The 26,552-nt window shown below is 52.5% G+C and overlaps 2 protein-coding genes across 3 annotated transcripts in view; one reads left to right on the top strand and one right to left on the bottom strand.

Moving 5' to 3' along the window:
* The first annotated feature begins 1,236 nt into the window (after nucleotides 1-1,236).
* Nucleotides 1,237-26,256, top strand: CCDC185 (coiled-coil domain containing 185). Its single transcript, XM_070401201.1, has 2 exons — nucleotides 1,237-3,246; nucleotides 26,235-26,256. The coding sequence occupies exon 1, from the start codon at nucleotides 1,237-1,239 to the stop codon at nucleotides 3,112-3,114; it is 1,878 nt and encodes a 625-aa protein (XP_070257302.1). The 3' UTR covers nucleotides 3,115-3,246; nucleotides 26,235-26,256.
* Nucleotides 7,574-26,552, bottom strand: part of LOC138999154 (calpain-8-like) — a 54,994-nt gene continuing 36,015 nt past the window's right edge. Inside the window, exon 11 of one of the 2 annotated variants that reach the window (XM_070401206.1) lies at nucleotides 7,574-7,863. In XM_070401206.1, the coding sequence (XP_070257307.1) occupies nucleotides 7,778-7,863 (86 nt within the window). In that variant the 3' untranslated portion in view covers nucleotides 7,574-7,777. Of the gene's footprint in view, nucleotides 7,864-24,259; nucleotides 24,919-26,552 lie in introns of those variants that run through there. The other variant, XM_070401207.1, reaches the window with a different exon arrangement.

Below are 26,552 nucleotides of genomic sequence, written 5' to 3'. Positions count from 1 at the left end.
CCGGGACCTTTTAGTCCGCAGGCCGACGCTCTATCCACTGAGCCACACCGGCTAGGGCAGGGTCTGCTATTTTTGATGAATCCCTATCTCAAAGGCACTTGTAGAGAGGGGCCTGCTCTGTCTTCTCAGATACAGTTCCTTGGGGCATCCGCTTCCCAGGGTAGTCAAGGAAAAAGTGAAAGTAGGGCATGAAAGAACTGAATTCCTGAGAAATTGTACTGCAAAGCTGACTTTGAATATTAATCTTTTACCCTATCCTCCAGCCATGGATGTGCAAACTGTTTCACAAGAGACACGACCCTCAGGGAACAGAGCTCGATGACTATTTCATACAATGACAGCTGGACCCCAATGTTCTATTTCTGCCCCTAGCAAATGGACAAGTAGTCTCTGTCCTGTCCTAAAGTTTAAACGTGTAAACAAAACATACTTTGGACTTAAAACGGCGAAAGTGTGGTGCGTCACATTAAGGCCTCCTATAGCCCTTCATCTGCATGGACCATAGAGATACACAGAGGTAAGAATGGCGACCCTAAGGCCCCCTAAGGACAACTCAGGACTCCTCGCTCCCCTCTCCCATTCCCCCCTCCCCCTCCGGCCTGGCCCCTTCCCCCCACTTCCATCCTTTAGGCAATGGTGAGGAAGCCTGCTATTGTAAGCTGTGCAGATGGGAGGTCAAATTCCTGACTACGTAGGCCGGTGTGGCTCAGTGGTTGAGCGGTGACCCTATGAACCAGGAGGTCACTGTTGGATTCCCCATCAGGGCACATGCCCAGGTGGCAGGCTCCATCCCCAGTGTGGGGCGGGCACGAGGCAGCCGATCCGTGATTCTCTCTCATCATTGATATTTCTCTCCCTCCCTCTCTGAAATCAATAAATATATGTATATATTTTAAAATTTTTCCTGCCTAAAATAACGGTGTTGGTTCACTAGGAGCCCTCAGCTTTAAGGGTCACCCTGATTTCCTATAGACCCCTGTCCCCTAAGCCTCCCCCGCCCAGTCTCCTTTCCCCCACTCTCCAACACTCCCCCTCCTCCAGGTGTGGGGTCCTAGGGTGGCCGGGGTGGGCCCTGGTCTAAGGCTGCGGGACCCCGTGGCGCCAGGGCCATTGTGAAGTGGCCCGAGCGTCACAAGCGCCCCGCCCCAGGGGTCGCAGGGCAGCGCGGGCCCCGCAGCGCCCCCTGGAGGCTCCGGGGTCCAGGTTCAGACGCCGGGAGGGCGCCCCGCGTGGAGCATGGAGGACTTCGGCGCCTTCTCCGCGCGGCCTCCCCGGGACCTCGGGGAGCGCGCGTCCTCGGCGCGGCTGCGCAAGTCCCGGCCCCAGACCCAGGCCCGGCCGGCTCGGGGCTGCTGTGCCGGGACTCCCGGCGAGGGGAGCGAGGCCCCGGCTCCCTGGCCTCCCCGCCACCAGTCGCCCGACTCCCCGCGGGAAAGCCGCAGCCTGAGCGACGTGGCCCAGAGGCGCCCCGACGGCGCCAGGAAGCACCGGCCCCGCAGCTGGCGCCCGAGAGATGCCTGGGGGGAGCCCCGGATCCCGCCCCGACCGCGGGGCAGCCACCACAGCCCGGCCTGGCCGCTCCAGCTCCAGCTGTCACCCCAGCAGCCCCTGCGCTGCCAGCACTGCCCCCCCGCCCAGGGAGACTCGCCCCCTCCGTACCCCGAGGGCGCGTACACGCCCCTAAGTGGGATGTTCGGGGCCGAAGAGGGGCAGAGTGGGGACCCGTGGGCGGTGTCGGTCTGCGGGGGGCTGGACCGCTGGTCCCTGTCCTCGCTTCCCTCCGAGAAGTCCTCGGCGCCCTCCCAGGAGTTCAGGACGCTGTCCTCCTGCGCGTGCGCCCCCAAGAGGGGGCTGGCGTCGTTCGCCTGCCAGTCCCTCCTCCAGCCGGCGCTCTCGGGCCAGGAGACGAAGAGCCAGCACACGCAGCTCCTCAAGAACAAGCTGGAAGAAGCCGTGGTGTCCTCCCGGGACCAGAAGATCGTGGCCCTGGTGCTGACCCGGCTCAAGAAGGCGCAGAGGATGCGGGAGCTGCAGCAGCAGGCGGCCGCGGCCTGGGAGGAGCTCAAGCGCTCGGACCACAAGGTCCAGGTGACCCTGGAGCGGGAGCGCAGGCTGCTGCTGCAGCAGAACCGCGCCCAGTGGCAGCGGGAGAAGGAGCAGCGCAAGACGCGCCCGAGCCGGGAGCCGCGCGCCCCGCGGCCGCGCGACAGCCAAGCCAGGCACGCGGCCCAGCGGGACAACCTGTGGCCGGCGCCGTCCGAGGATCGGGACATCCAGCGCCAGGACCGGCCGGATCGGGCCCGCCTGGAGGCCGCCAAGCCCAGGAGGCCGGGCCTGGTGCCGCGCCTGCGGGAGCGGGAGCTGGAGCTGGAGCAGGAGCTGGAGCTGGAGCAGGAGCTAGAGAAGACGCTGCCAGAGCAGCGGAAGCCGACCAGCCTGGAGCCCACCGGTCCCAAGAAGCCGCCGCCCGCCACCGAGGGCGAGAACAAGGTGCGCGAGGCCAACCTCAGCTCCCTGGTCAATTTCCAGGCCCGCAAGGTGCTCATGGACTGCCAGGTCAAGGCCGAGGAGCTGCTCCGCCGGCTGTCGCTGGAGCAGAGCTCGCAGCGGGCGCAGGAGCTGCACAAGGGCCTGGGGAAGGAGCGGCACCGGGAGCTGCGGGACCGGGCCCGGCGGGAGGAGGAGCAGTACCAGCAGGTGCGGCTGCGCGCCGAGGAGCTGGAGGAGCAGCGGCGGGTGCGCAAGCGGCTGCTGGGGCGGCTGGCGGAGCAGAAGGTGCAACAGGCCTGCAGCAGCGCGCAGCGCAGCCTCAGCGAGAAAGCGCAGCACGTCCGCGAGCTCAACCTCCTGCGGGAGAAGAACCACCACATCCTGAAGCTGAAGGCCGAGAAGGAGGAGAAGTGCCACATCGAGGGCATCAAGGAAGCCATCCGGAAGAAGGAGCAGAGGATGGAGCAGCTCTCGCAGGAGAAGGAGGCCGCCTCCGCCTCGGCCTCCGAGGGCTTTCCAAAGGCCTCCAGGGCCTGCAGGCGGGACGGCGGGAAAGCGCCTGCCAGCGGCGGCTGCTACGATCGCGTGGACGACGGGGAGGCCCAGCTCCGAGGCGGCTACTGAGAACCAGGAGATGATGTGGCGATGCGATGGGATTCCTTTTATAACCCGACTATACGTGTGAGCATTGATTTTAAGAAAATGTATAAAATAGCTGCGATTTCCTCTCGTGAACTAGCCGATTGATTCGCTTGGGTAAGCCGAGAAGCTTGGGAATAGAAGTTGGGGGGATGTTACAGACATGGCTTGGCCTTTGTAAGTTGTCTGTTTGGATGGAATGTATTCCTTGAGCTCTCAAGTCATCTTAGAATGACTTAGAAGCCTATTCAACAGGCCCGTCTTGGAGGAACCAGAGAAAAAAAATCTATATACAGTAGGAGAAACACTTCAGTATCAGGTTGGGCATGGGTGACGTGGGAAATAGCAGTCATAAGATATCCCCTAGCCCTAACCGGTTTGGCTCAGTGGATAGAGCGTTGGCCTGCGGACTGAAGGGTCTCAGGTTCGATTCCAGTCAAGGGCATGTACCTTGGTTGCGGGCACATCCCCAGTAGGAGGTGTGCAGGAGGCGGCTGATCGATGTTTCCCTCTCATCGATGTTTCTAACTCTCTATCCCTCTCTCTTCCTCTCTGTAAAAAATCAATAAAGTATATTTTTTTTAAAAAAAAGAAGTCCCCGAGGGAGGATTCAGATGCATGTAGCAGAGTTGGGAGCCCTGCGTACTGCATCCCCTTATAGTTTATACTGCACATGAACATGTTAAAGGCTCTGAAAAGGCCTGCAGTAAAGAGACTCATTTAAGCTAGTGTGTTTTTTACAATTCCTGGAACCTTTTTCTTTTTTTCTTCTCCAATCCTTCCATGGAGTTGGTGTTCTGTGAAATGTTTTTGGAAACAGCTATCTATAGCTCCTCCCGGATTATGAGCTGCTTTGGTCTGCCTTGGACAGAAAAACGTTGACAATTCCTTTAGCACTCCTGCCTGGTGGCTCTTTCACAGCCCCGTGATCTGAGAGCTCCCTGCAATCTTCTGTTCTGATTTTTTTCCCCCTTTTGGTCAGTTCTATCCGGTCTTTTGGGAAAAAAAAAAATCTATTGGAGTTCTTCTATTTCCCCCCTCTTTCTCCTCTGTTTCTTTTGCTGGAGGTATGTGATGTCATTCTATCTCCCACACGGTGTCTAATTAACCGAGCTCTGAATGAATGATGAAGCATGCAGGATTTGGGACTGTGACGTTTTAAGTAAGGAGTCAGAGGCCAAGCAGAATTTAACCCATCACATCTCAAAGTCCCTCTCAAAAAATTCTAAAATTTTCTTTTAGAGCCCCTCTTCTCTTGTAACATGTATCTTTAAAAGAGAGAGAAATAGAGTAAGCCCCAATGGAAAATTTCTGACATATTAGTATTTTTAAAATATATTTTTACTGATTTCAGAGAGGAAGGGAGAGGGAGAGAGAGATAGAAACATCAATGATGAGAGAGAATCATTCATCGGCTGCCTCCTGCAGGGCCCCTACTGGGGATGGAGCCGGTAACCCAGACATGTGCCCTTCACCGGAATCGAACCTGGGACCCTTCAGTCCGCAGGCGGATGCTCTATCCACTGAGCCAAAGCAGCTAGGGCTATGTTAGAATTTTTGAAATGACACGAAAGGTAACTGGCGAGGGATATGTTCCAAGGTCAGTATGAGAGCCACATTCTCATATAATGAGACTGGGCCTTCTCCCCTAGTTAGTTTTCTTCCTTTGTCCTAGGTCCCCCCAACCGCTGTCCCCAAAGAGGCTTACTCGGGCCCTCGCTACTTGGCTCAAAAATGGAAGGGCTCATACATCTCGCCTCTGTTTCCAATCTTACTCCCTTCTCTTCACCCAAGTTAATTCTCTGCTCTGGCTAAATGCCCTGGGCGTCCCTGGCATTCTAGGAGAGAGCCTGAGATGTTTCAGGCAGACCTCGATGAATCTCACTCCTCCTCTTGATATGGTTATGTGACTTTGGGGAAGTTACCTTCCTCGCCTTACAGATGGAGGCAACCCGTGAGCCTCAGTTGCCTCGTCTGTAAAATGGAAATATAATTCCTATCTCAAAGGGATGCTGTGAAGGGTGATCAAATAACATAACGTAAGGTGTTTGGTGTAGAGCCCAGAACCTAATTACACACCCATCATTCAGCTGCGGGTTTTATTATAATGCGGACCTTCTGTTCTTGGCAAAGCCATTCTCCCTCTCTCGATGCCGCCCATCATATCCGAGTCTGATTTTTCTGAGCTGAGTTCACATTCTGTCTTTCCTGTGCAATGTAGGGCCGCCCTGGCTGTCCCCTATTGGCATGATGTTCTTGGTTGCTGCTCTGTGTGGCGTATCCATTTTGCAATCCATATCTTGGCTCCCAAGCTGGACTGTGTGCTATTTGAGGCCAAGGTCATTGCCTTAGAGTTCTTCGTACCCATCCTGAACATGGTGGTCAATATATAGTCAAAGTAAAAGCCTTTAAGCAGGATCACCCCACATCCATACCAGCCCAATGTTGTTTGCTCTTTGCTCCAAGAAATAAACTCCCTACTTTCAGAAAAAGAAGGCCTTAAGACATAAAAGCATTACATAGGTAGGGTCTCTATCTGATAAAACGTTTGATTCGTCTGGAAGATAAAATAATTCTTAAAAAGTCATACATATGTAAAGTAAAATTGATAGAACACACAGAGAAATCAAACTCATCATCAGAGTGAGAGATGTTTGGGGTATCATTGATGGAACAAAAAATTTGTAAAATTATAAAAATTCAATGAGCAAGTTTGGTTTATTGGTCATGTATAGATTCAATGTAGAATGGAATATTTACAAAAATTGACCAAGAAATTAGGCCATAAAAGAAGGGTAAAATTTTTCAAATATCCATTATCATATGGAACAAGTTTTTTTTTTTAACCACAATGCAATTAGAACCCTAAAATACATGCTTAGAACTTTAAAATCTCACCTTTTAAGGTAACTTCCCCAAAGTCACTTAACTATGAGAGAATGCATTATATTCATGTAGGATATGCTTCTAACATCTTTTGGGGTTCAAATAATAAGAAAAATTCCAATATATTTGGAACTAGACAGTAATGAAAATATAACACACCAAGGCTTATAGCAATGCAGTGAAGAAGATAATGTTAGAGAATGTAAATTTAAATGCTTATTCATATGGGAAGAAAAGGTGAAAATTAATAAGCTAATCACTCAACTTAAGAAATTAGAAAGAGAACAACAGAATAAATTTAAAGAAAGATAACTACAAGAGCAGACACTAATGAACTAGAGAAGAAAGATGTAATGAATATAATTAACTAAACTAAAAGTTGCTTGTTAGAAAACAGGAATGAAATTGGCAAGCTTCTAGCAGAGTACAAGAAAGAGAGACACACAAATAATATTGAAAAGAAGGGGCTATAATGAGAGATCCAGCAGAAACTAAAAAGATAAGAGGGTACTATAAAAAAAAAGACAATGTAAGCCAAAGAATGCATAACGATGCATTAACTTAGAAGAAATGAACACATTCCTTTAAAAATAACCAACTCAAAAAGAATAAGAAGTCCAAATAGTTCATAACCCTTAAAACAAGTGAATCAACTATTTAATTTTCCTACAAAGAATCACCAGGCCAGATGCTTTTACAGGTAAAGTCTACTGAATGTTCCCGGGAAAAATCCTAATCTTATGCAAATCACCTGAGAGAAAAAAGAGAATACTTTCCAACTGATTCTGTCCACAATACCTTTGATACTAAAACTGGAAAAATGTAATAAAGAAAAATCATAGGAAAGCCTCATGCATGAACATAAAGGCGGTAATCCTCCACAAATATTAGCAAAATGAGTCCTGCACTTTATGAAAAAAGATAACACGTCATGACTAAGCTGGGTTTATTCCAGGAATATACGGCTTAACTTCAGAAAATCTGTAATTATCATTCACTACATTAGCATATTAAAAGAACAAAGCAATATGGTAATGTCACTGGATGAACAAAACACATTTGATGAAATTCAAAATACCTATTTATAATTTTTTTTAAAATTGAACCAGCTCAGAATAGAAAGGGATTTTCTTCATCTGATAAGGGAAGTCTACCAAAAACCTACACAAACATTATTTTTTTAGAGTGAAACAGTGAAGGCTTTTAAAATCAGGAAGAAAAAAGAAAAAGAAAAGGTGTGGAAAAGAAAAAAAAAACACCTCAAAACTCTCATTCTTCACAGATGATATGATTGTCCCCATAGAGCATTTTATCTACAACCTTAAAAGTTTATATATTCACGACAGAGGTTTTTTGGGGGCTTTTTTTTTTTTTTTGGTAATAGCCAAGAACCGGAAACAATTCAACACCCATCAATGGTCAAATGGATAAATAAAACGAGCCACAGTCACACAATGGAATTCTATGCAGCCAAGAGCTTACAAATGATCAACAGCCATGCTAACAAACTGGGTGAGCCTCACCCACGTGACGTTGAGGGAATGAGCCAGGCACCAAAAAGCACACACTGTGCGATTCCATTTATATAAAGTACAAACACAGACACGAGTAATCTCTGCTGTGGACGGCGGACTCCCTTAGTGGGGGGCTTATCGCAGGGGAGGGGGAGGGAAGGCAGCACGCAGTCATGGGTAAACCATGGGGCGTAGAGTCGATCAATGTTGGGTGTAGACTCTGGCTCCGCCATTCACCAGCTGTCTGCCTACCCACAGGGGGCATAACCCCTGGGAGACTCAGTTTCCTCCACTGGAAAATGGGCACAATGATGAGCCTCGCCTCGCTGGGTTGCTGTGAATGAAGGAGAGAATGCCTGTGAAGTCTGTGGCTCAGAAAGTTCTGGAAAATGAGAGCTATGGTTGTTATTAGTGTTCCTCCTCTTTTATTTTTAATATATTTTATTGATTTTTTACGGAGAGAAAGGGAGAGGGATAGAGAGTTAGAAACATAGATGAGAGAGAAACATCGATCAGCTGCCTCCTGCACACCCCCTACTGGGAATGTGCCCACAACCAAGCTATATGCCCTTGACCAGAATCGAACCTGGGACCCTTCAGTCCGCAGGCTGACGCTCTGCCCACTGAGCCAAACCGATTAGGGCAGTGTTCCTCCTCTTCATGGCCCCTCCACCAGGGGTCTAGTGCTTCCTGGGGGTTAAACAAGATATAGAGTTTCCACCCAGCAGAGGGCTTTAGATTTCAAGACATTTCCTCTAGAGCTGCTCCAGGGCCTGCCCTACTCCGGCCATGCCCTGTTCCGCCTGCACTGGTGTGGTTTTGTCATTGAAATGCCTGCTGGGACCACCGGCACCGAGGGTCAGACGGTAATTCTGCAAGGGGAAGCCTGAGATACTAATTCAACTGCTTGCTTGTCTGAGCTTCCCACAAATCTAAGAACCAGCAGAGCAGACCTCTCTCTCTCTCTCTCTCTCTCTCTCTCTCTCTCTCTCTCTCTCTCTCTCGCCTTTGTGGCCAGAGCTGCTTGAGCCCCGGGCATTTTGACAGCGGCTGCCTGTGGAAGGCCTTCTCACACTCAGGCAGCCGCCCACCCCACCCGCCCCGTGGGTGCTCAGGCATTCACCGCGAAAAGAATGCAGCTTCCCCCACAAATGCCTTTCTTTTCCTGAAAGCCTCTGAAATAGATTTTGAATTGTACCGTTTTCGTACAATGCTGTTTTTTTGCAAAGCGTTTCTTGAATTAATTAGTTGTGCTCAGTGTTTGAAAAATAGCCTCGCTCCAAGAGAAGGGACATAATGTGTCTATTTAACACAACCTGTAGAAACGGGAGCACCCCAGAGCCTAACTGAAGGAGGTGGAGAGGGGACCCCGGGAGGATCCACACTTGGGCTTCTGGGAGGGAGCCGTGAACTTGACCTGCCGGACTTCCGCGAGCTTTACCAGTTAGTGCTTGCTTGGCTTCATTCATTAGACAAGGCAACTGGGGAAGAAGCAGCAAGAACACACAACAGACACACACACGGTCCAAGGGACATAGGACGGAGCGATGGGTCCAAGCATCCTACCAATGTGACCTGTGCTGCGCCCCAAGATGGGTCTCCAGCTGTTAAAGTAGCGAGGAAAATGGGAAACACTCCCCTAGTTCATGGCATAAAGCAAGAAGGAGCTGGAAGTGGGCTGCGCTGGGCTGGGGGTGCTGCACGGAGCCCCCCCATAAAACCAGAAAAAAGCCATCCGTCCGCCCTCCTGCGTTAGTCTTTCAGGCAGAAAAAGACCGGCAGAAGTGATTTTTGCAGGTTGAACTAAAAAGGATTCTCTTGGGGGCACCGGGCATCAATGGTACGAGATGCAGAAGCACTTTGGAAAGCTAAAGGGGGTATCCAAGGTGAGGGGCCACTGACATCAGCAGGGTGTTTGCTAAGATGCCATCCGGGGTCATGACGCCTCAAGGACCACTCAGGTCAGGATGAGATGGGGTTAGACCTGCAGCTGGTCAAGGGCAGTCCCACTGCTGGTGAACCTCCAGCGACCAGCAAGCCCCTCGCCTCTCAGGCCTTGGGAATCTGTAAATGGGGTGCAATAACCCCCCACTCACAGGGTTGGTGGGAGGTCACAGAGGTCAAAGTGCCCAGGATACGGGAGACCCTCAAAAACGGCTATTCTTCACTGAGCTTTTATTCTGTTGTTGTTTTTAATATTTTTATTGATTTCAGAGAGGAAGGATAGGAGAGAGGGGGAGGAGAGAGAGAGAGAGAGAGAGAGAGAGAGAGAGAGAAAGAGAGAGAGAGAGAGAGACAGACAGACAGACAGAAAGACATCAATAATGAGAATCATTGACTGGCTGCCTCCTGCATGCCCCACACAGGATCGAGCCCACCACCCAGGCATGTGCCCTGACCAAGAATCTGAACCATGACCTCCTGGTTCATAGGTTGATGCTCAACCACTGAGCCACACCGGCCAGGCACTGAGCTCTTATTTTGTCCCAGACACCTGCTGAGTGCCTGCGTCCCATCCCCATTGATCTGCACAGGGCACCTATGCGATCAGAACTCCCCTTCTCCATTACGATGAAGACTCCGTTTATGAAACCTCTGAGATGCTCAGAGGGCAGGCGTCGCGCTCGAGGCCCCAAAACCCATACGTGACGGGGTCCAGGCCCAAACACAGATCAGGCGGTCCCAGCCCCAGGCTCGGTCCACTCTCCACCAGGTTTCGTCTCGCGACGCTGGGTGGAGCCCTGGCGGGCTGTCCGTCTTCGGAAAGGCAGGTACTGCTGTATAATTTCCTGAACCTCATTCTACAGCAGCTGTTCTCGTGTTGGCTGCCAAGAAATTGAATTGGAACAGCTCTGTGGGGGGCTCCCTGCTGGCCAGGCCAGCGCTCAGACAGCTGTTCCGGGAGCTCCATGTGAGTCCCTGAGCCAGCAGGGGTGACCTCTGCACAGCGGGGGTAGGAGGCCAACACACTGTAGCTTCCAAGGGCAACAGATCAGCCAACGGCGCCCGTCCCCACCCTGTAAAAGGGACCCAGAACAGGTGGCCGGGCAGGTGCCTGAGAACCCTGGGGGCACCACCTGGTCCTCCCGTAGGAGTATAGTTTGGCCTCTTTCAAAGCTTCCCAAGAAACCATTTAAGAAGTAACATTTGATCCCAGCCAGCGTGGCTCAGTGGTTGAGCATCAACCTATGAACCAGGAGATCACGGTTCGATTCCCGGTCAGGGCACATGCTTGGGTTGTGGGCTCAGTCCCCCAGGGTGGGGTGTGCAGGAGGCAGCCAGTGAGTGATTCTCTCTTCATGGATGTTCGTATCTCTCTCTCCCTCTCCCTTCCTCTCTGGTTCCCACCTTGTGTTGGCCACGCCCCGCCTCAGCATCTCTAACATCCTGATGCCCCTCCCCCTGTGACATCTAATCCTTATTATTCAAAAAGTGAACTCCTATTCACGTGGAGGAAGCCTCAAAGGCCATGAACTTGGTCTAAACAAGCTTCCAAAGAACATGGCATCCATGACAGAGAAAAATAAAAGAACAAAAGGACTGTTGAAGTCCTAAGGAAGAAACCACTAAGAAATTGTTAAAAAAATAATAATAATCTGAAGTGATAGGAAGAAAATAGCACATGAAGTTTCAAAACATAATAGAGAACTGAAATGCATGGATATGTCAGAATATGTACTTATATGCTGTATGTGAGGCCCCTAGAACCAGAAGAAACGCAAAAAGTTCACTCTTAACAACTCCTTCTCGAATTGCCCCCCTTAAACACCAAATTGCCCCCTGTGGGGCGGGGGTCCCGGTTGGGAACTTCATCATTGGTCCTCCACACCACCTGTGGGGTAGGTACTCCCAGTTCCATTTTGGGGCCGAGGAACAGAAGCTAAGAGGCAACTTACCAAGTCGCCTGGGAGAAAGCGGGCAAGCCATTAAGAGGTTTACCATCAAGCAGGGACGCCACACAACCGCATGAAATATTAAACAGGGTGAAAGAGCTCCTGGGAGAAGGCTGGGCCATCCGTCTTGTCAATGACCTCATCGCCGGCAAGGCCTCATCATCTTCACGCGGGGCTCCCTAAATCTCTTGCTCTCGGTCCAGCCCTCTCCTGAGCTGCAAAGCTCCCTAAATCTTAGCTGGCTGGTTGGCCAGCATCTCCTCCCGGTGCCCTAGCGCATTCGGCCTGGCGAGGACCAACCGTCAGCACTTACTTCCACGCCGCCCCAAACGATCTCCGCACCAATGTCTCCATTTCGGGCCAGTGCCACCTTCTCCAAAGGACTGAGGTTTGAAATCTTTTTTTTTAATATATATTTTTATTGATTTTAGAGAAGAAGGGAGAGGGAGAGAGAGATGGAAACATCAATGATGAGAGAGAATCATAGATCAGCTGCCTCCTGCACGCCCCCTACTGGGGATCGAGCCTGCAACTCAGGCATGTGCCCTTGACGGGAATTGAACCTGGGACCCTTCAGTCCATAGGATGACGCTCTATCCACTGAGCCACACCAGCCAGGGCGGTTTGAAATCTTGAGCGTCCCCACCTTTACCCCAGGATAGGCTGCCGAAACGCTTTTTTCTCACTTTCCGTCTTCTCGCATACCTGCACCCCTCCCCTCACCCAGCCCCCTCCTGCCCAGAGAAATCCGGACCCTCTTGTTAGAGACGCCGATACAGCTTCATCTTTACCCATCCCCCAGCGCCCAAGAGTAATTTTTTGGAAGTTTATTCATCAGAAAAAGGAGTGTCAAGTCCTAGACACGCGCTTTGCCTAGATCCAGTTTTAACGGTTCACATGACAGAATGGGCCGAGGATATTCAGAGTGAAGGCGTTCTAATTCCGTTAGCATCTACCAGGCATTGTGCCAGATGCTTCCACATACATCAGCCAACTTAATTCAGAGAAACATTGATCATGCCCCGCCTCCCCCCGCACATGCCCCGACTGGGGAGCGAACCTGCAACCCACATATGCCCCAGACCGTGAATCAAACCCTCAACATTCCTGTCCCTGCAATCAACCGGGCCACACCAGCCAGGCACTTAAGTCTTATAACAACTCTGCGAGGAAGATGCTAGAAAACTCACTTTACAGTCAAGTTCAAAATCAAGCTCAGAAAAGCTAACTAACATGCTCCAACCACACACCCAGCGAGTCTGGGACCCCTTCTCTTCTCCTTTGCACTCTCTCCCTAAGCGATCTCTTCCCCATGTAAAACATCAGCCGTAAGCGGATCAGGCCGATTCCTATCCACAGCTCTGTGTTCCGGACTCCACTGAACCACCTACTTCGCCTCCGCTTAGGTGGCTAATCCACTGAGATGACTCAGCACATCCCAACACAAGTCTTGATTTCCACCCAAATAGTCCCTTCCCGCCTCCCATGTTCCCCACCTGAGGAGGGGCTAACCTAGGTGGGACACGTGGGCCCTGGGGACACGGGGACTAGGCCTCCACGGGGAAGGTTAGAGACGGGTCGAGTAGCAGATCCAGCTCCCATTCCGCCCTCGGTGCGACTCTAACCTTCTCGATTCTACCAGCAGGACAATCCTGAGCGCTGGCCCGCTGGTCTCCGAGAGGCAGGTGCCCCTTGGGGGTGCTCTTGTGTCCTCTTTGCATAGAAATGCCACCAGGCAATGCATTTAAAATAGATGGGGGCTCGTCTGGCTGGGCAGCTCAGTGGTTGAGTGTCAACCTACGGATCAGGAGGTCATAGTCCGATGCCAGTCAAGGACACATGCCCAGGTTGCAGGCTCGATCCCCAGTGTGGGCGTGCAGGAGGCAGCCAATCCATGATTCTCTCCCATCATTGATGTTTCTACCTCTCTCTCTCCCTCTCCCTTCCTCTATGAAATCAATAAAAATATTTTTTTTAAATAAAATAGATGGAAACTCTCTCTCTCCGTTTGGCACCCCCAACTCATTCCCTTCATCAATTTCTCCCCATGTAGTGACCTGGAAATACAGCAATGCAACCTGGCCAGAGACCCGGACCATTTCTTGCCCTCTCTGGTATCCTAGGAGTGATGAGTAAGGATCTGTCATATTCTTTATGACAACGTGCCACACACAGGCTGCCTTTGACATTCAAATCTTGACTCAAATGCCATGAGACACGCGTGCCCTCCTTAAAGGATGGCTTTTCTGAGAGCGGATAATTCGCCATTATCTCTACACGACCAGGTGTCATTTGCGGGACCAGAGACTCATTTTCCTATTTGCAACCGTGAAAGCGGCCGAGATGCCGATTAGGACGGCAGATGCTTTAGGCTGCCAATTCTGGATGTTTTCCTCTCTGATCTGGGCTGGTGTTTGTGTCGGAGCGAAACCAGCCCGGAACAGTCAGCTGAATAAACACATGCCAAGCGGGGACTTTTGCCAGGAGGGAAAATCTTCTCTCTCTCATGCGGGACAGAGACGTGCTGGTCCGCGGGCCCAGGTCTGAGGACAGGCGTGAGGTCCAAGAGGGAGGCTGCGAGGCCCGGAGGTCACACAGGCCTTACCTCACCGTGGGCCACGTGGGTTAGAGCTACGCAGAATCGGGAAGACCATGCCCAGATGGCAAGAGATGTTCACTGGGGAGAATGTCTGAAGGATAAAGGGTTGGGAGCAGGAAACGGTTGGAAAGACTTCACATAGGCTAGGGGAGAGGGGAGAGAAATGAACATCTGGGAGGGAGAAGAAACAAGAAAATGGATGCTGGTCAGCAGCCTTAGAGGCTTCTATAAGAATCCTTTTTTCTATAAAGAGAGAGTGTCTTTTCTCTTTCAAGTGCAGCTGTTGTGAAAAATCTCTGTCCCACCCTCTAGCCCAGCAGTCACCAACCGGTGGTCCATGGACCACTGGTGGTCCGTGAGGTCCGAAAGGTTGGCGATCGCTGTGAGTCTAGCCTATGGCAGGTGCCAGCGCCACACTGAACCCCAGAAGAGAGATCTCTGCATTGCACGGTTTTCCATCTCTGTGGCTCCCCTGTATATCTTTCTCTGGCAACCACATGCTGTGTATGTCCTCTGAGATGCATTTGAACACTATCTAGTTAATCCTCACGGTGCCAGCTGGGAGAGAGAACAAAGTCTCAGGGAAATCTATAACAATAAAAGCGTAATATGCTAATTAGACCGGATGTCCTTCCAGATGAAGCCAGGGCGGGCTGCGAGGGCCGAGCCCCTTGCATGAATTTTGTGCATCAGGCCTCTAGTTTATAATAGAAATGCCTAGAACTGAGACCCTCCTAAGTGGTCTTGCCTCCTAGGCAGGCCTCTGGCCCCAGAATATTCAGCAAAACCACATTCGTTCGGCCTGGGTGGTGTTCTTCTTCCTCAAGATTGCTTTGACTATTCGGGGTCTTCAGTGATTCCAAATTTTAGGATTGGTTTCTGTGAGAAATGCCATTGGCTGGCCAGGGAAAGAATGGTATCAGGAATTTATGAACAAAGGGAAGAATTAAAAATTCATTTAGAAATCATTCATACGATGGAGAGGTACTCAAGAATACATTAATGACTTTTTAAATACTTTACTTAATGAACAATGTTTGAGCTCCTGATGGAAATGAATTAAAAATGATAAGAGCAGCGCGAAAACATATGACTGCGCATGGACAAAGTTTATGAAATCCAAGCAAAGCTCTAACTTTGGGTAAGCGCGGCTAATGGGATGAACCAGTGGTATTAATGAGGACTAACACAGGAATCTTAAAAATGATCAAAGACCAATAGAGAAGCATCTGTGTAGGCTTAGGGCTGTGGTCGGCAAACCACGGCTTGAGAGCCACATGTGGCTCTTTGGCCCCTTGAGTGTGGCTCTTCCACAAAAAAACACGTGCAGGCGCGCACGTACGGCGGGATTGAAACTTCGTGGCCCACGCGCAGAAGTTGGTATTTTGTGGAAGAGCCGGTATTTTATGGAAGAGCCACACTCAAGGGGCCAAAGAGCCGCATGTGGCTTGCGAGCCGCGGCTTGCTGAGCCGCAATTTGCCGACCACTGGCTTAGGGGAAAGCCTCGTTATTACCTAGAAATACTCAACCTGATCAGCTGCGATTGCATTCTAAATCCAGCCACATTATCAGACGATTTTATATGTGTCAATGCAAGAAAAGGAAAAGCTGCAGGATTTAAGGAATCTCCTTCCCCTTAAAGTACAATTTCAAGAGATCAAATGCTATACGTGGTGACTAACGGCCAGGGGGACATTACCACCCGCTGAGGAAGGAGGAATGCTCCTCTGCCATTTGCTACCACATATGCGTTCCAAGGGCAACTATCAAACTCTTGATGAAGACGAATGGGCTGCCGTTGCAAATAGAAACCCTGGCATAAAACAGGACGTTCGTGAGCGCAGGCCCGGGTTTCCCATTAAGGATCGTCTCTGGGAAGTAAGACTTCGCATGTTATTCTCTCATCACAAGCATCTGCGATCAAGAGAAATGCGATCTATGGAAATGTAAGCCTCGCCTGCTACTCCCGTGAGCCAGAGAACTAGAGCATCCTCACCCTGGCCGGTTTTGCTCAGTGGATAGAGCATTGGCCTTCGGACTGAAGGGTCCCGGGTTCGATTCCGGTTGCAGGAATGCCCGGTTGCGGGCTCGATCCCCAGTAGGGGGCGTACAGGAGGCAGCCGATCAATGATTCTCTCTCACCGTGGATGCTTCTATTTCTCTCACCTTCTCCCTTCCTCTCTGAAATCAATAAAAATATATTTAAAAATAAATAAATAAATAAAATAAATAAAAAAACAGCATCCTCGTTTTCTAGGTGCGCAACGGCGTCCAAAAGGCCAGCGAGCTGTGCTTGAATCCACACACTGCGTGCGCTCCAAAGGGGACCGCAGGGCGCGCTTCTCCCAACCTCACTCGGTCATCGGACTTTCTTACATGTGAGTGGTTCACGTCTGGGGGACAGGGGTGTCTCACGGGACACAGCACGGAGAAACCCACTCACTCTAAACCTGTGTCACACCGATGGGGGTTGGGGACAACACACGCCTCGCTTTCAAATCACGCGCTCTTGGGTCTGGCTTCCTCCAAGCTGGCGCTCAAAGCAGGATTTGGATAAAGAATTGGTGACTGCTTTTTTCTGAACGATGTACTGTCATCGAGTTAAATTCAGCCCCATGGGAACCAGGGTGGCCTTTATCCTGCAGTTTCCTGTCCTTGGCTTTGGCCCGCGCCCTCAATTTCTAGGACTGGTTTCTACTGTCCTCTCTCCCGCTGTGGGGTTTGTCCTCAGGCTCTGAAGCAGCACAGACCTCTGCCCAGAGCCTGCGAAATGTCTAAGGAAGCAGGCTCAGTCGTCCTCGGCAGCTCCTTCCCCTCTGGCTCCATCCAGGGGCTCAGAATCAGTCCCCGGAGATGCTGGGACACAGGCCTGAGAGACAGCCACCGACCGGGCCACGCCTGGGAGCAGGGCAGTCCCGCCAAGCACCGGTCCTGGGTCCGAGGCCCCGCTCTGCCACTCACCACGTGTTCCTGCTGCAGCTACTGACACTGTGTTTTCTTATCTGCTGAGTGGAGCTTTGATCCTTTTACTTGGGATGGCGGGTGGGAGAATTTCAAAAACGAAGCCACGTAACCTGCTCAGAATAGGGAGCGGCACAGAGTAAACACTCAGAATTGGCCTCCCCTCCGAGCACCAGCCCACACTGGGCTGACCCACTCTCTTCCTCAGGGTTTCTCTCCTGGAACGCCTGTTCCGCAAGCAGATTTCTCATCGTCCTGGCCCCTCTCCTGCCCATCAGACTCCGGCGCTGGGCACGGGGCAGGCCCCACCTGGGCCCCGGGACCTCCTGGCACGTGCAAACGGATCTAATTAACTTGTTTGGAGGCGGGACCCTCCAGGTCGCTGGGTCTCTAGTCACCCTTGCACCTCTGACCTAGTCAGTGCCAGGGACCCCCCCCCCTCTACCCCCCAGCACCGCCGACCTCCCACACCGACAGGAAGGCAGCCCAAGTCCCCGGTGAGCTGTGTCTATCGATCCATTCCCGGACTCCAACACAGAGATATCGTATCTCCCTTCGCAATCTCCCTTCTCATTTTCTAAGCATCGCACTGCATTCTCCTGGGAACCGAGCCAGGAGCGGGCCCCTCCCTCCCCACTACTCCTTCCATCACTCCAGACAGTCCCTTGGTGGGACCTCAACAGCACTCACCAAATATGTCACCAAATCGCCAAATATGTCACCGTGTTTGCCCCCTCTTTTGTGGGGAGAGCCCAGGAGGACCTGAGTGGGGGGCAGGACTAGACGCACCTGCCCACACTTAGGGCCTGGCTTTGCCAACAGATGGACACATGCCTTCTCTGTGCACGATTTCACGTGCCCACCTGTTGTCCTGTCGCGTGCGGGCCTCGGAGGATGACAGCTGTAAAAATCATCTGTCATTTTTATACCCAGGCCATCACCTCTGGACTCTTTAATGATTTGAACCCCCACAAAACCCTCTCCAACAGAAGAGCACGCCAATTAATTTCCCCTTATCTGAGGATTCCTCCAGGAAAGACAAGCTCCGGGAATTGGGAAAGAAAAGGGATTTGGGGCCTCCATTGTCATCGCTAATCCCGCTTCTCACCGGAGCTGGTGGCTCATCCCTGGAGCAGAGACTTCCTGGGAACCGGAAGTCACTGGAGCCCGGTCCAGGGCGGAATGACAAAGCGGTAATTATTCCCGTGCACTTCAGAGCCATTCAGCCTGTCTCGTGGTGTCTGCAGGCAGGCCGGCCCGGAATGCAAATAATACGATTGCTTTCATTAAATCATCTTTTTTTTTTATGACCGTCTCATTCCAGTAATTAAAGCCTTTGCTCATGTATTCTATGAAGCAGGCGGAGCGTGACACTAATGTATGGCCCTGTATTAATTTCTGAAAAACAGGGTTGGGATTGAAATCACCTGCTTCTGAACACGTAAGCACTGTGGAGAGAAAGAAGAAGAAAAAAGAAGCTAGGTATGATTTTGATTCATGCAAGCTAATTAGCATTCATTGTTTTCAGTCCATCTTCCCCACCTGAAAAGTCACCGTAGGGGAGTATTTGCGGATTTCAATTCGTCTTTTTTTTTTTTTTTTGCATACCTTTGGGGTTGTTACCCGAGAGAGCCTGCAGGTCTTTAATCATCACAATGAGAGAGAAGGAGTCTGAACCTCACCTGTTACTCCCGAGGTGCGTTCCCCAGGGCAGGTCGTCAGGCAGGCGTGTGTGTGTGTGTGTGTGTGTGTGTGTGTGTGTGTCAGAGTCAGAGACTACTGGGAGCTCAACCTTTTCCCCAGCCAGACTCCGCTGTCGGCTGGGCACTGCTGGCCGTGTTTGATCCTTTGACGTGTTTACGGGCAACCACGTGCCCACGCAGGCGCACCAGGCCTCAGCCAGACTCGGGGCTTCGATCCAGGTGCTGCTGCTGAAAGATCATGAAGAACTGAAATGTGGATACAGGTGGGCTCCATGAGACCTGGTAGCGAGCCCCACGCACTGCGTCCCGCCTCCACACAGCCAGAGGGGTCAGATGTCCACACCTTATGGCAATAGCCCAGCGGTTCTCAACCTTCTGGCCCTTTAAATACAGTTCCTCATGTTGTGACTCAACCATAAAATTATTTTCCTTGCTACTTCAGAACTGTAATGTTGCTACTGTTATAAATCGTAATGTAAATATCTGATATGCAGGATGGTCTTAGGCCAGGGGTTGGCAAACTGCGGCTTGCGAGCCACATTCGGCTCTTTGGCCCCTTGAGTGTGGCTCTTCCACAAAATACTGGCTCTTCCACAAAATACCGACTTCTGCGCATGGGCCACGAAATTTCAATTGCACTGTACGTGCGCGCCTGCACGTGGTATTTTGTGGAAGAGCCACACTCAAGGGGCCAAAGGGCCGCATGTGCTCTCGAGCCGCGGTTTGCCCACCATGGTCTTAGGCGACCCCTGTGAAAGGGTCGTTTGACCGCCAAAGGGGTCGCGACCCACAGGTTGAGAACTGCTGCAATAGCCTCCAAAAGCACGTTGGAATGTTTACTGGCTGAATTCAATGGAAGTCTCAGCTTAACAAACAGTGCCTCGCCCTAGCTGGTGTGGCCCAGTGGATAGAGCATCGGCCTGTGGACTGAAAGGTCCCAGGTTTGATTCCGGTCAAGGGCACATGCCAGGGTTGCAGATTCCCAGTAAGGGGCGTGCAGGAGGCAGCCGATCCAAGATTCTCTCTCATCATGGATGTTTCTATCTCTCTCTCCCTCTCCCTTCCTCTCTGAAATCAATAAAAATATATTTAAAACATTTTTTCAAAGCAAGGAAAACTCGAGTGTGGGCAGGGTGAGTCCAAGAAGCCATCAGGAGAGAGGTCAGAGGTAAGAGAGAGGCAGGAGGGGAAAGAAAGGCATGTATGTAGGTGGCAGAGGGGGAAGGATGCTAGGGAAAGGCCTGGAGTGGGAGCGTCAGGTCACCTCCCTTCAACATTGCACGTGTCCCCAGATGGCCCCTCACCAGCCACCCTGCCCTGCATTCGCCGGCCTTGACTCACACCTTGAAATTTGGGCAAAAAAGTAATGAGCCGAAACCGGTTTGGCTCAGTGGATAGAGCATCGGCCTGCTCGGACTGAAAGGTCCCGGGTTCGATTCCGGTCAAGGGCATGTATGTTGGTTGCGGGCACATCCCCAGTGGGAGATGTGCAGGAGGCAGCTGATCGATGTTTCTAACTCTCTATCTCTCTCCCTTCCTCTCTGCAAAAAATCAATAAAATATATATATATTTTTAAAAAAGTAATGAGTCATTATATTGCTCTCTCTTTTGCAAAAAGAAAAAGTCTACTTTTTTGGTGGAAAGTAAGTCATTCGAGAGGTGGAGGTGGGGGAAGCCATGTCCCTCAGGAAGAGGATGGAAATGTTTAAGCCCCTGACCTTGACCTCCTGCCTGCCCAGTCCTTTGCGCTGGCAAATGCCGGTCCACTTCTCAGGCCTGGGACCTCTGGAGAGACACTGGCTGGCCCAGGGGACCCTAAAGTGCTGGAAACAGGTTGCTTCTCAGCAATTCGCTTTCGAAGCTGGGGTCCGGGGACTGGGCGGCGGGAGGCTGGTCGAATCCGTGTGGAATTCGATGGCGGCTGGCTGAGCGGCTGGGAGACTGGTGACCAAACACACGGGGCTGGAACTGGGAAGCCAGAGGTCAGAGGCCACGGGAGGAGCAAGGTCACAGAACTGTGGTTCCTGACCCTCTTCGGGACTTCTGACCCTGATCTTGGGCAAAGGCACTGCCCCCCTCCCCTCCCCACCCCTCCCCGGTGCCATCTCCTCCTTAGAAGGCCCCGGGAAAACAGTAATTATCTGCCTCCGTTTCAGAAAGCCTTTAAATAATTAACATTCACGGGATGGCTTCCAAGTCCTCAGATAGGCTCCGCCGTGAAAATATTGTTATTGTTTTAAGATATAATACGTCTGCGTCACTAGCTGTTGCCAGCGGGTCTGTTATCTTATCCCGGGAGGGAGCCGTTTGCAAGCTGATTAATTACAACTCCATCTTTCAGACTTTTTAATTTAGCTGTTAATAAATTCAATAATTTTCTGTGTGTATTGTACCCGATGAGACCCTCCGGGAACAGCTTCTCATTGACAACAGTGACCGGGGCCCGAAGGCTCCCGCTGTGTTATGAATGCCTTCGATACGAAATGACGAGCAGCAGGCCATGAACCCGGCCCTCTGGCCTGCCTCCCAAGGACCCAGACCCACTCCCCGGCCCAAACACCATTATTAAGTTGAATTCACATTCCTACTGCTGGCCTGATCTTCTGTTTAATTTCTCAGCCCAGCCATACTGACTTTTAACTGACTTTGCCTCGATCTTCACCCAAAGGGAAAAAGATGTATAGGGTGTCCCAAAATTCACGCAAGAAGTAATTTTGATAGAAAACACAGGTTTATAATTAAAAATTGTAAATTTTTTAGTGATTCATAAAGTATGCAGTAGAGGGTTATGTATGGAATAGCACATCGGGTAAAAGGCCTCCACGGCTTTGCTGGCACATATTTCAAGCCGTGGTCTTCATTGGTCTTCATTGTCCCTGCTCCTGGGCCATCCTTGGTACTTGGTCATGCTTATCAAATGGAAGGGATTGAAATCAAAGGGCAACAGATATTAGAATCTGATTCAATAAACCAAGTAAAGTTAGGCTTTTATTTGTTGTTGTTGTTGTTAATGCTCACACAAAATTCAAATCTTGCGTGAATTTTGGGACACCCTATAGAAGCAGAGGAAAGGGACTTGAGCTGTGTCCCCTGCCCTTCCCGCTGGTCCTGCCCCACCTGCCCCAGGCTAACAGGCAGACCATCTGGACGGAGAGACCCAGCCCTCGGCCAGCGGGGGACACGGTGCTGTCTAGGCAATCGGGGAGAGTATCTCACTCCCAGGTGACAGTGGGGCACCCTTGCTCAGGATGGGGGTGGCTGCGGAGGGTGGGGGGCCTGGGAGCAAGGGCCAGTCAGAGATGGGGGGAGGAGAGGCCTCCTGCCTGTCCAGGGGGTGGCTCCCCGCCCTGCTGGACACTCCAGCCGGCAGCCTCTCTGGGGCTAACCCTGGGGGTGTACCATGGGGTATAGTCTTTCTCAAAAAGGTCAACTCCAGCCGGGGTGTCGTGGCTCAGTGTTTGAGCATCGACCTGTGAACCAGGAGGTCACGGTTCAATTCCCCATTTGATAACCCAGAGATTCCAACACAGGACAGAAGCCACTTGTTATAATGTGCGACCCAGCCTGGTATAAATATCAAAATCGGGGGGAGAGGGGGATCCATGTGGCAATAAAAACCAAAAAAAAAAAAAGGAAAAAGAGAGAGAGAGAGAGAGAGAGAGAGAGAGAGAGAGAGAGACTGACTAGAGGCTCTTCTTTAACCACCACAGTGCACCCTGGGACTCTGAGCCACGAAAACGCAGCCGGTCCCCACGGGCCTCTCTCCTCATCGCGTCGGGCTATAATTACGTCCGCATCGCCTCCGCGTGTTATTATTTACATTTCCGATGGTATCTGCACACTTGGCAGGGTTCCCGAGGAAGCCTGTCCTGTCCGCGCCCAGAGCCGGCGGCACGTCTCCTGCAAGGGCAGCTGAGGCCCCCAGACAGCTGAGCCCCTGCAGGCGACAGCTAGGAGAGTTTCCTTCTCCCTCTCCATCCGCCCCTCTCCTCCCCCTTCGCCCCCTCCCTTCCTCTCTCACGTCTGGGAGAGCATCTATTAGAATCACTTGTGCAGTAGCTAACGGTTGGTGCTCCCCCTGCGTGATTAGAAAGTGCATTGTTGTGTAATTCCGAAATTCATTAGCAGAGAATGCAGGTGGGAGTGGGAGGCCTCCGGCGCTCCATCATGCATCTGGATTGCGTCTCAGCTCCCGGGAGCATTTCTGGTCTCACCCAGCCACGGTCCCCATAAGAGCCACCTGTGGCTCTGGGGATCGGCCCTCTCCTCTTCACCCTGGGGGGTGAGGGCAGCAGCACAGGCCACAGCACCGGCACCAGTGGCATGGGCAGGGCATGGGCAGTGCCTCTCAGCTGCCCAGAGAGCCCTGAGGGTCTGTCCAGCCCAGGGGATAGAGGGGGAGGTGGCCAAGCAGCCCGAACCCGGGGAGCCCAAGGATCTTGGCCTACGATTTCCCTCTGACATAGAAGGACAAGGTACCTTAAGCAGGATCATGCCACAGACAACAGGAGCAAGCAAGGAGTACGGCTGCTTCCTGCCTGGCTGTCCGGCGGGGCTGCCTCAAAGCCATGGAGCAGCTCCAAGTCCCGCAGAACAGCCCGGGCCTCTCCAAGGGGGCTCTGAGGTCGTTTCCCACGCTCTTGCCTTCCCTCACGCTGTTCCCTGCACCAGGAACGTCATTCTCTCTCATTCACCAGTGTCCCCACCATGCCTGCAATACAGCTGATGCCTAACAAATACTGAATGAGTGAATGAATGAATGAATCAATGAATCAATGAATCAATGAATGAATGAATTCCCAGCTGCCAGTTCCTTCCCACGTGCATGAGGCCTGCTCCGTGTCCTCGGGCGGCGCTAAGCTCTCTCCCCTCCTCGGACCTGCTTCCCAAACCTCTTGCAACGCCATGCTACGCGGTGCACACTGTTGTTGCTTCTTTGCGAGTCTGCCTCCCCCGTTAGACTGCAAGCTTCTGGGAGGCGCAAACCTATCTCACCCACCTTTGCCTTCCCCTCCCTGCAACTCCCGGGCGAGCCCCGAGCCTGGGGCTTAAGATGCATTTATTGATTGAATTTCTGAGTAGAAATGAAGAGTGTGGCTCCAGCCCCTGAGAGCCCAGGCCGCTGCCCTCGGGACGGTGAGGGGAGGAGCCGAGGGGCCAAGCAGGAGCCCTTCCTCCTGCCGTGGCCACTGGGCAAGGACCCTGAGCAAATCCACGCACGAGATCCCGGACGCTCTGGAACGGGCCGCAGAGCCGAGGCAGGCTCATTCCATCACTAGAGGCCGTCGCTCATCTCCAGTCCTCTCTACCTGGCTGAACTCAATTCCACAAGCCAAGCTGGAGGGCTCACACTGCGCACAGAACCCCGGAACCTTCTCAAGTCCCAGAGAATGCCCATCGGCTCCCCTGTCTTTCCTAACAGAGCCATTCCCTCCTCAAAAACCCAGAAGCAAACCCACGTTGGCAGTGGCCTCCCGGAGCCTGTCCCCTCGGGACCAGGACTTGCTGGAAGGAACACGTGATTGGAGCATTGACTCTGAGCCGAACATCAAAGGCCAACGTGAGAGGCAACAGGCATTTATTTCCGGTCCAAAATCACAGCTACCGGGATGCACCGCTTCAGATGGCAACCCAAACAGCGCTGCGATGAGGGGGTGAAGGCCGGGGCATGAATGAGGAAGGGAAGAGGCATAATTACATCAACAGAAGGAAGGCACTGCTCTGGGAGCAGAGGAGCAGACACAGCGATGCTCATTCTAACGCAGGTTTTTCATTTACAGTCAGGCCATTCGTCCGTCCGTCCATCCATCCATCCGTCCATCATGAGCACGGCTTCCTTATTATCTTTGCAAACAGTCGTTTGGGAAATAGAGCTGCTGGGGGCCCGATGCGAAGGTCATCTCGCCCGGTTTTACCATTTCGAAGGTTTAAGGAGTAAGACGGGAAGGCAGCTCCTCTGGGGCGGGCAGCTCTGACTCCGTGTGAAAGGGGCTCCATTTGTAGTGCTTTTCACACTGGACACATCGCTGAGCCTCAGCCCATGAATCAAAGGGCAGGGTTAGCGCGTGCAGGGCGCCATCGCTCGGGGACTGGGCCCCGTGGGAGAAGAGCAGGGGAGGGCGGGCTGCCGTGTGGTGGGATGGCGGGTCCTGGAGCCAGAAGTGACTGCAGGGCCTGCAGGCAGCGAAACCGCCTAAAGCTGAGAAGTCCTGGCATCTGAGAAGCGGGCGGCTGGAGGGAGAAGAAGGCGGGCAGCCCGTCCAGGCAGAGTGAGCACAGCTGGCGAGGGAGGGGAGACTCTGTTCTGTGGACCCACCGCCCCAAATCAGGGGGGCAGCTGGCGCCCCAGAGGGGGAGAGGGGCCGGAGCCAGGCCATGCACAGTCTCTGTGGGCCCGGCTGCTGAGACCCCGGGCTGGGGACCGTGGCGGGAGGAGCCCCCTGGCGCCTGGGGAAGGGCGGTCTGCCCGATGCTGCCAGCCCTGCTCCCAGCTGCCTCGGTTGTTCTGCAAAATGGTGAGAAGCTTTGCGTGGGCAGGGGATGTGAGCACAAAGCTGATGCACGAAGCTGAGCTCACGCAGGAGAGGGGACTCGCTAGGGATGGCCTGGCTAGTGCGGGATGACCCGGAATAGCCCGTGACCTTGGCCGCCTCCTGTGACCTTGACCGCCTCCCACCCGCCTTCCCGGAGGTCTCCGTGGAGTCTGGGGGCTGCGTGATGGCACGTGTTTTCTCGCGTCTGACGCCGCCCGCCAAGGAGCCCACTGCATAATGCATGAGGATAATATCGGGCAATGAGCAAGGGTGCCTGTCACACCACCTCTGGGTATTTAAAAAGACAGCTTTGTTTCTCAGGATTTTTAAAAAATAATCTTTCGGCAGAGTGAGTATAGTAGCCGAGGCACAGAGAGGTCACCTGGGTCCCCCCAAGGCACACAGCAATTCTACCACAGCCCAGTGCAACGAGTAATTGAAGAAGACGGGCCTGACGGGCACCTCCATGCTGGGGCCGCGCCAGTCTCAATCATGATGTGCCCTGGGGGGCAGGAGGCGTGGGGAGGGGTCCCCAAAGAAGGGTCCCACTTGGTAAAAGATCAAGGCAGTCACGCGTGAGCAGGAACCACTGATCACTACTTTCTTCTTAACAACCTGAGCACCTATTCCGTTCCGCCTTCCAGCATCTCCACGTTCCGGCTCCTTTGTTTCTGGCACAAGGGTGCGGAGTTTTAGCCAAATACGTCCAGGTGCCAGAGGAGAGAGAGGCAGTTCTGTAAGCTTCTATGCTCACAGCGTTACCAAAGGGCAGGGACCATCCGTCTCCTCCCGACAGCGGGCTGGCGGCACAGATGGGGGAGGGGGAGGGGGGTGGTTGGCGCCTACAGGTACCTGAGGCACCCCCTGCGGTTCTGGGCTTCCCAACCCACCCATGCCAGTTTCCCACGCGCGCACGCGCGCTCTCGAAGAGCTTGCTAATGGCGCGCAGATTTTAATTCCTCCCACATGCAACATGAGTGCAATCTCAGACTCTGCTTGTTTACTCCTCAACAGAACCGGAGGACGCGAAGGAGCCATAAAGATAATGCAGGCCGTTTGCAAAACACTCCCTGTTCACAAAGCCTTTCGGAAGGCGGAAGGCGGTGTGATCCATTTCAGGATTAGGAAACGGAAGCTGGGAAAAAGGGACCCTCCCGTGGGACTCCCAGGGTCCCAAGCTGAGTGACAGGCCTGGGAAGGGACCGCTCGCCCTTCCTCTCTGCTCGGCGCCATCTCTGCCTCCGGGGAGGGAGCCCCGCGTTGGATGGGGATGAAGGAGAGAGCTGGTCAAGAGCCAGGCCTGCCCTAGCCGGTTTGGCTCGGTGGATAGAG

Source organism: Myotis yumanensis, unplaced genomic scaffold (genome assembly GCF_028538775.1).
Source record: "Myotis yumanensis isolate MYYU_CA2020_CCGP unplaced genomic scaffold, mMyoYum1.0.hap1 SCAF_22, whole genome shotgun sequence".
Taxonomy (NCBI): domain Eukaryota; kingdom Metazoa; phylum Chordata; class Mammalia; order Chiroptera; family Vespertilionidae; genus Myotis; species Myotis yumanensis.
This window is presented reverse-complemented; position numbering and strand designations above follow the sequence as displayed.

Coding starts and splice junctions, on each gene's coding strand:
- CCDC185 (XM_070401201.1), top strand. CDS start 1,237: ATGGAGGACTTCGGCGCCTTCTCCGCGCGGCCTCCCCGGGACCTCGGG.